The sequence below is a fragment of the Triticum urartu genome, chromosome 7 (genome assembly GCF_003073215.2).
Source record: "Triticum urartu cultivar G1812 chromosome 7, Tu2.1, whole genome shotgun sequence".
Lineage (NCBI taxonomy): Eukaryota > Viridiplantae > Streptophyta > Magnoliopsida > Poales > Poaceae > Triticum > Triticum urartu.
In genome coordinates this window covers 58,422,108-58,431,214 of record NC_053028.1, presented here as the reverse complement: position 1 = coordinate 58,431,214, position 9,107 = coordinate 58,422,108, and the positions used below count along the sequence as shown (strand labels likewise).

The 9,107-nt window shown below is 47.9% G+C and overlaps 2 protein-coding genes across 2 annotated transcripts; one reads left to right on the top strand and one right to left on the bottom strand.

The window, feature by feature from the left end:
* The first annotated feature begins 846 nt into the window (after window positions 1–846).
* Window positions 847–1,729, top strand: LOC125522121 (oligosaccharyltransferase complex subunit ostc-like). The gene has a single exon (XM_048687196.1). The coding sequence runs from the start codon at window positions 920–922 to the stop codon at window positions 1,475–1,477; it is 558 nt and encodes a 185-aa protein (XP_048543153.1). The 5' UTR covers window positions 847–919; the 3' UTR covers window positions 1,478–1,729.
* A 147-nt stretch (window positions 1,730–1,876) lies between these two features.
* Window positions 1,877–6,590, bottom strand: LOC125522119. Its single transcript, XM_048687195.1, has one exon. It carries the CDS (start codon window positions 6,586–6,588, stop codon window positions 3,628–3,630), a length of 2,961 nt encoding a protein of 986 aa, XP_048543152.1. The 5' UTR covers window positions 6,589–6,590; the 3' UTR covers window positions 1,877–3,627.
* Window positions 6,591–9,107: the final 2,517 nt, after the last annotated feature.

The following is a 9,107-nucleotide window of genomic DNA, read 5'->3' as shown; positions in this document are numbered from 1 at the left end:
TTTTTGATAAGAAAAAATAGAAGAGATCTCAGCCATCAATCTTTATAGTTAAAATAAAATTAACGAATATAAACGGGATGACATATGAAGAACTATGAAAGCTTTCATCCTTTAATATTAGATATAGATATATAGATATAAAAAAGGAAGTAAAAGAGCAGTTTCACCATGGAGTAGGCTTTGGCCTTTGACTTTGAGGCTCTTGGTACAGGACATCGAGGCCATGTATTGTCATGTACGTGTCACATTGAATAAATTTCATGTCTGTGTCATGTGCCCAAACATTGTGTTGCTCAAAAATTCGCGCCAACTATGGTTAATTTGATTATTACTGAAACCGCACCGTAAATATGTATAAAATCATATAAATCAAAGTATAAAAACCATATAAACCGAACCGAATCAAACCAAAGAAACCAAACGCACACCCTGACCTCAACGGACCCACCTTCTCCCTCTTCTTGTATTTCTCTCTCTTGCTTTACTGAATCACAACCAATCCTACGAGCTAGAGTGCATGCTGTGCTGCTCATCTTTCTTTCTTTTCGAGTGCTCTCTCTTGCATCTCCTTCTTCTTTGCTTTTCTGTCAGGGAGGAGGGAGTCTCCTCTGCAAGCATCCGCTTTTCTCTGCAAGCTGCATACTAAGCGGTCCATGGACCATCTGAACCTACGTGAAGGCTGCGGCACCGGTCCAGCGCTGGGCATTGCCCTTATAAGGGCGAGTGTACGTGCGTATGTATAATAAGCATAAAAAAAACACTTTTCTCCTTTGCTAGTCACCTCTGCTCTAAGATTGTGTTTTGCTTTAAGATATGTGCGATCCGTCCCTAAAAAAAACAATACGGGGTATGTGCGATCCGGCTTCATCCCCCCACTGGCCATCCCCGCACTCACCGGACCCAAATCCCCCAAGTCTCCATGGCCCCCAGATCGGAGCACGCCGGCGGGAGCGCCTCGGCGGCAGCGGCGGCGGCGGCGGCCGCCGCCCAGAGCCACGGATCCGGGTTCGACTCCATGGACCCCTTCTTCCACGCGCTCCGCGTGGTCCCCTTCGCCTTCCTCCAGCCGCCGCGCACCCGCCTGAAGCTGCCGTCCAACCTGGCGCTCCCGTCCCCGATGGTCGTCTTCTCGCTCATCCTGCTCACCTACTTTGCCGTCGTCTCCGGCCTCGTCTACGACGTCATCGTCGAGCCCCCCGGCATCGGCAGCTCCCAGGACCCGGCCACCGGCGCCGTCCGCCCCGTCGTCTTCCTCCCCGGCCGCGTCAACGGCCAGTACATCATCGAGGGCCTCTCCTCCGGCTTCATGTTCCTCCTCGGGGGCGTCGGGGTCATCCTCCTCGACCTGGCCGTCGACCGCACCAGGCCCCGCAGCCTGCGCGTCTCCTTCGGCGGCGCCGGCGTCGCCGCCATCGTCATCGCCTACGCCATGGCCATGCTCTTCCTCCGCATCAAGATACCCGGGTACCTATGGTGAGGCAGAAAAATCATCTCCCCACTTCGTTATGCCCAGATCCGTCGTCAGATCTGAGGATGCTAAGCTGTTGCTGATGACTCTAGTGTACAATTTAAGTTATGTTACCATAGGATGTTGGGTTGCACTCAAATTTCAGTTGGTGATCTGAGGACTATCTATTTCGAATGATACTAAGCTGTTGCTATGAAGATCCATTTTCTGTTTGCTGTATTTGTGCAATTTCAGAACATCTCTAATAACTAGTTTGTGATATGTGGTAATCTTAATCTAGGTACCAATGCTTTTTATTTGTTTTATCATTTCAATCTCAAGCTTCATGTTCAATTGACTGAAAACTTAGGTGGGTTTGTCTCAAGCTTCATGTTCAATTGACCCAATACTTCACTGGAGAATATATTTTATACACAGTTTGCTAATTTGTGTACTTTTGTCACTTGAGTTTGCATCATATTGTGTTTGCCATTGGAAGAATATATAAGTTTTGTTCAATGCCACGTTAAACTCTAATTGGCACAAAACACTACTATACCCTTATTTGATGGCATAGCCTGGTTGGAGCCAAGGGCTTGTGAGCATGGGCAGATAAGGGCTTGTGTAGGCTAATGCTTTGGTCGCAATTTTTGTGTTTACCAAATCAAGTCGTCACCATTGAGTAATCATCAAACATGGGTTGTTATCCTTTCCTAGCATTGTCCATTGCAAGTGCCATCAAGCAACATTAATGTTTGTTTCTGATGGCAAATACATAACTACATGCTAGCTTAGATGGCAGATTTAAAATTTCACAAAGTCGGAGTGGCATGTATGATACTCCCCATAAATCAGTTATGATACTACCGTACAAGTGTAAGAATAGTGTACATGGTCCGTTCTAATAAGTCTAAGGATAAGTGAGTAGTGTACATGATTTTGTCTAATTTCCTGAAAGATAAAATGTTCTAAAAGGCAGCCTAGTTTCGGCCTTGCCTAGCTAGCATAATGCATGACAAATGGATGAGATCAGGACAAATAAGTAAGTCATCTAGAAGCCCTAGGTACAGGGCTGCTGCCTGCTTAGTGTGTTGGTCCTTCTTGAACAGTGTAAAGAAGGCAAGTGAAGATATCTATTGTGAACTCATTTGTACAAAAATAGAACGTAAGAGATATGTTATGTGGTTCTTGACTTGTGAGTTATGGATTTGAAGAGTCAATGAATTTCTGTTGATTCGTCTGACAATAGTGAGCACACAATTGGGCAACTGCTAAAGTTGTTAAATGCAAATTATCTGCAAAATGCTAATATTGGGTCACTGACAACTGTTACTGACATTAAATATTTTTTAATCTAAAATTTGTCATGGACAATCACCCTGTGCATATTCAGGAGAGCATTCTCATGTAGAAATATGTCGCAACTTTCAGCTTTAAAAATGTAAACATACTCATATAGGTGGGTGTTAATTATTAGAAAATGTTCAGTGTGAAAAATGAAAAAGAAAGTCCACAAAACTAAAGAAATGTCGGGTCGAACATCTGGCATAAATAATCTCCAGGCTGCGTGTGTGAAGGGTGATACACTATCTATCTCCTGTTATGCATTATTAGTGCTTCATATTTCTTGCCACTTGGACCAGTTAGTTCTGCCAGACTGCCACCGTCGCATTAGGAGGGAGATTACTGGGCCCTGTTTGGTTTGACAATTACTTCTATCCTAGCATCATCACCCCCTTGCATTCCAGTGTTTGAGTTTTTCTGAACTTCTGCATGTTTTTGCTTAAGTATTGTTCTACTGACTAGTGAGTAGTGAGATGGATGGCCTTCCAGCCCCAGCTCTGTCCGCAGGGTGAAAAGAGCTGTGCAGTTGTTCAATCGGGTTCATCCAGCATGGATGCACCCATTGATATCTGTGAGGATTGTATCCTGTGCTATTTCATTCATATCATAACCTATGCGAGCTTCCATGTGGAGCTAAAAATTCTCAGCACATAGTTTCCTGTGAAACTAGTTCATTTGGCAAAAATACATGCTCTGTTTTGGTTTGTCTATTTAGCAGGACTACATTAGATGTAACATGAACCATACAAAGTTGTTGGTTCATCTGCATTGTTATGCTGACAAATAGTAAGAAATAACAAATCAAGGGAATGTAATAAACAAGAAGAATCAATTGATTACACGCTGCTACCGATTGCGGCCGACTGATCATCGTCACCATTGCTAACTCCCAAGGGCTTCCACACCCGTTTCTCCATCATGTTAGAAAAGTACTTGCACACCGGGAGCTCCTTTACCTTCCCTCGCACGGCCTCGAACGACAGCAGCGCATAGATCGTGATGAAGACGACCACGGCGCCGACGAGCGCGATGACGCACGCGGATGTCTCCCAGTCCCTGCAGCTGCCGGCGGTGTAGGCGCCTAGCAGGCCGAACAGGTCCAACACCACAGCGGCCTGCAGCGCCCACAGCGGCGCGGCGCTCTTCTTCACGGCGTATTGCTTCTTCACGGTGTACTGCAGCAGCAGCAGCATGATGACGACGATGGAGGCCATGAACGACGTCGCGTTGCAGTAGAAGAAGGCCTGGTACCGTGCCGGGTTGGAGTGAAGCAGGATCGGGTTGCCGGCGACGTTGGGTGGGCTTGCTGATGGGGGCGGCGACGGCGATGGGGACGACACGGTATCGTCGTCGCCCCATGTGCCGCCAGGAGGCGCGAGACCCGCCTGGTACGTCACGCTCGCTCCAAGGATGCCGAGCAGCATCAGGTACTTGCGTTTCGCGTACTGTTCATCATCACCTTTGTTTCGGGTGGACAGCCATGACGGCGATGATCCTAGGGGCTCGAACAACCGCTTTAGCCGCTCGGGAAGCCATGGCGGCAACTTTGAACAATTGACTCTCCCCGCCGACACGAAAAGTAGGGTCTGCAGGACGAGGAAGGTGACCACCGCGGCCACGAGCGCAAAGACATAGATGGAGGTCCGCAGTTGCCGGCAGCTGCCGGCTGCGTAAGCTCCCATGAGACCTAGAAGCCCGACCATGACGCAGACGCGGAGCGCATTGCTCCGGATGCCCTGCTCGTACAGCCTCTGGTTCACCAGCAGGAGGATGACGGTGATGGACGCCATGAATCCCGTCGCATTGCAATAGAAGAACACCTGGTACCTGATCGAGTAGTGGTCAAGGAGGACAGGGTCGCCGGCGATAAGCGACCCCTCGCCTTTGCTCTCCGGCCAAAACCCTCCCGGCGGGTTCAGACCGATTTGGTAAGTCACGGTGGCGGCGAGGATGGCAAGCTGCAGCAAGAACTTGCGCCGCCTCTCGAGCCTTTTGCGATCTTCTTCACTGCCCTCGGGCTCGGACCCAGGTTGGCCGTCAGATGATAGATGCAGCAGCTTCGCAAGCCTGTCCGACATCCGGTGCATCCAGTCCATCCGCCTGCTCTGTCCATGAGTGTAGGCCACCACCTTGATGATGGAGTAGACAAAGACGGCGACGGCCAGGGAAAAGACGTAGATGGTCGTGGGGGCGTCCCGGAAGCTCCCGGCGACGTAGGCGCCCATGAGGCCGAATAGGTTCAGTATCATGGCTGTCTTGAGCGCGGCACGTCTGATGGTGGCGGGCGAGCTCAGCTCCTTGCTCTGGACGATGATGATGATGACCACCGACGCCACGAACGCCGCCGTGTTGCAGTAGTAGAACACCTTGTACCTCTTGGGGTGCATGTCGAGGAGGATCGGGTTCCCGGGGATGTGATCCGGATGCCCCGGGTCGTGGTTGTCCGGCCACACGCCGCCCGGCGGGCTCAGCCCCGCCTGGTAGGTCACCGTCGCCGCGAGGGTGGCCAGCAGGAGTAGAAGTGACCGTGACTCCTCCACCTTGTCTACCTGCCAATTTTGGATGGTGCTTGTCCTGTCCACACGGACCTCGCCGGAGTCACCTCGAGAATTACCCGGCGGCGTGTCTGGCTCTTGTTCTAGCTCCAAGTTGGCGCACGTGAGCGCGCGGCGCACGTATGCACGCCATTGCTCGAACGTGTACATGGCCTTCGCCTGTAGCACAATGCTGAGGAGCACCAAGCCAGCGAGGCACACGACGTACACGGTGGTGTCGATCCTCCTGCAGCTCCCGGCGGCGAAGGCGGCCATCAGGCCGAGCAGCTCCACCAGGACGCACACCGGCAGAGCGTGCGACCGGGCGAGGCTGCCGCTCATCAGCGTCCGGCTCATCAGCAGCATGATGATGGCAAGGGACGCCACGAAGGAGTTGGCATTGGCGTAGAAGAAGACGTTGTAGCGGATCTTGTAGGGCCCGTCGTGCAGCAGCGGGGCGCCGGCGAGGTGCCCAGCCTCGGTCTGGCTCCAGAAGCCTCCCGGCGGCACCAGCCCCGCGCCGTACGTCAGCGGCGTCGCGAAGGTGGCGAGCAGCAGCAGGAACTTGTCCGCGCGGGATGTGGCGGCGGCCGCCGGCCTTTCCCCGGCTTTCTCCATGGGGGATGTGGCGGCCGCCGGCTCTCCCCGGGCTTTGTCCGAGGGGGATGTGGCAGCCGCCGGCTCTCCCCGAGCTTTGTCCGCGAGGGATGTGGCGGCCGCCTGCTTTTCCCGGGCTTTGTGCACGTGGACGTGGACGGCAACGCAGGCGAAGACGAGCGCGAAGAGCGCCGAGACGTAGGCGGACGCGGCCACGTCGCGGCAGCTCCCGGCAGTGAAGGCGGCCATGAGGGCAAGCAGGTCGAGCAGCATGGCGGAGCGGAGCACGGTGAGGCCGACGCTGTTGTCGCTGATGCGCCGGTCGAGCAGGAACATGATGACGACCAGGGACGCGATGAAGGCGGCGGCGTTGCAGTAGAAGAAGGCGGTGTAGCGGCGCTCGTTGGTGGTGAGGAGCACCGGGTCGCCGACGCGGTTCGGGTAGGCCGCCGGCAGCGGCGGGACCTCGTCGGACCTGACGCCGCCCGGCGGGTTGAGCCCGGCCGCGTAGGTCACGCTGGCGACCAGCGTGGCAAGCAGCAGCAGATACTTGCGCCACTTCCACAGGAACTCGAGGTCCTCTTTCTGCTGCTTCGCCGCCGTGATTCCCTTTCCGGCCGGCGTAGTAGCAGTATCCATGATCGGCGCGGTGTGGTACAGTGACATACAGTGATATTATATGCTGCTGCGGTCCGCCCAGCCCGCCCGAGGATGATGGCGACTGGGTGCCCGTAGGCGTCTTCTTTTGGAAAGGAATCATCAAAGGCACGCAGACGCTTCCTTCAGCCGAGCCGGCGGTAGCACGAGGCGGTGACCATCTCGAGAGTGCAAGGACAACAGAGGACGGAATGGCTTTGTGCTCGAGCAGTCAAGCGTGAGGAATAGGATGGAGAATGGGGGCAAAGTATTCTTCAGTGCACTAGCGCAATCCATAGGACAGAAGTCGTGAAGAAGATCGAAACAAAATGCACATAGAAGATTGGGAGATAACTCTGGTAGAAAAAAGCTATACATTTAGGTTTACGATCATCTATATCAACACATCATTGCATTGTAACATTTGTAATTATTGTTATTATATAGTTGGAGGATGGCATGGACAAGCTAATCATCTACACCCGGTATAAAGTTGTATTAAGGTTGAGACACTTATTTGGATATTAACATCTCATTTCCTTCTTTCTGGCAAAGAATCTTGCTTTAGACGATCTGTTTGGCCAGTGCAATCTTCCAAAGCTGGGCCGAAAGCAAAGCAAATTACATGTAGTGCCCCTTGGAGACAGACGGATATTTCTAAAAAGACAACCATAGAAAAAAGACTAGAAAACATGTATGTATCTATGCCAACAGAAAAATAAAGCAAGAAACAAAACAAAACAAGGACCATGTACTCACGAGAGTGTCATGTTTCAAATACTGCTAGCTCTAATAACAGTGATTCCAATGGTGATTGTGAAGAAGTAGAAGGTATAATTAGAGGCTTAGCAGTTTGTTGGTTGTAGAAGTATTAGTAAAGTTGGCTGCAGCAGTTCTGCTTTATATATAAACCTTTCCTCAAATGTCAGGCCTTTAATTTTTAGAGTTTTGGTTGTGAATGAGGAGTTTTATGAAGTGACTGAGCATGATTGTGTTTTTTCTTATATTAGAGTTTTGCTTAAATTCAAACAAACTGGTTGGATTTGGAATTATTACCATTTGCGGTGTTACGTAGACTACAAAAAAGGAGATGTTTTTTTATTGAAACAATAAATGTATTAAATTATAATTCACATCTTTGCAGATATTTTTTAGCAAACTTAATTTACTTGTTGGATTCGGTAAGTCACAGGGCCTCTACGGAAGAAGGCTATATGTACATCTGAAACTAAATCGAAGTTAATCAACAATTGCTAATGCATTGTAAAGATAGTTTTGTTCATTTCAAGAACTTCGATCGACGCAACATTTATTATATTGGCTTAGTTTGATATAAGAAATTGCCAATTTCACCTCGCCAAAAAATGCCACCGCAATAAAGAAATAACTTACAAAATGCCAACGTTATACAATCATATTCATTGTTCCTCTCCTAAGGATCGGTACCTTATATAACACTAGCTACAACATGTAACCAAAGCATAGGAAACATTTCTAACATCATGGGCTGAAATACAAATTGCAATTGATTTATGGATAAATTAATAAAAATCACAATCAAATTAGAGCTTTCGCTAACCAATCTTGAACCCTCTATACAAGGAAAGCCTCGATTTCTGACAACGAACTCCATTTAGATAACACCACATCTCTACAGCCCCTTTCTATATTCAAGGCTCATATAATGTTGAATATCGTATAAGGCTTCTTCATACTATTGGTTGAGAATCATTGACAAAATCAACTAACAAGTAACAAATGTAATCCTCTTAAATCAAATTATTAAACATATATATTCATTATTGATAAGCTTATTAAGCAATAATTTAAAAAGTGTCATGAACAGATTTCTAATATATATTACAACATGAAAAGTACAATGTAGTGCATTAAGCTACATATCATACATATAAAAATAAGGTATAAAAATATGCAGTTCGTGAGATTTTTTTGGTGATTTTGATTCCTCATTAATTGTGAAGTTATAGCCTCTACCTAGGTCGTCTTCTATTACACTTAGCAAAATTAAATACAATCCTTTGTTGCTAAATATGATAATACAATGTTACTTGTGACATAATTCTAGTATATATGGTTCTCATTACTATTGCAATGAATTTAAATAATAGTTTACATAAAGACATTGTGTTACTTGTTTTAGTTTGATATGTGGCTCCTAAAAACCATTCACTAAGTCTTGATTAATGGTTATCAAACTTCAATTATAATATGTTTTGAGAAAATAACTCTAAAAGGAGAATTTACTTAGCAAAGTAGAAAAATAGGCCAAATTTGGTTAGTAGTTGGATCACCAAACTACACCACGACTCCAAACACAAGCTGAAAGTCCCCTACCGTCTTAGCCCACAAAAAAAATGCATACCTCGAGGTTAATTTATGTGTTAGTGAATTCTATTATATATGTATATGATCATGTCTATTATGGTATCTTTGAATATTTTGCTCGAGAGCTCTAAAGTGTACCATCTACAAATATTTCAACAAAGGTTTCTAGAGTGCATGAATCCTCTAGCTTACATGTAAATGAA

What these genes read in the sequence shown, in the direction of transcription:
- LOC125522121 (XM_048687196.1), top strand. Translation starts at nt 920, where the DNA reads ATGGCCCCCAGATCGGAGCACGCCGGCGGGAGCGCCTCGGCGGCAGCG.
- LOC125522119 (XM_048687195.1), bottom strand. Translation starts at nt 6,588, where the DNA reads ATGTCACTGTACCACACCGCGCCGATCATGGATACTGCTACTACGCCG.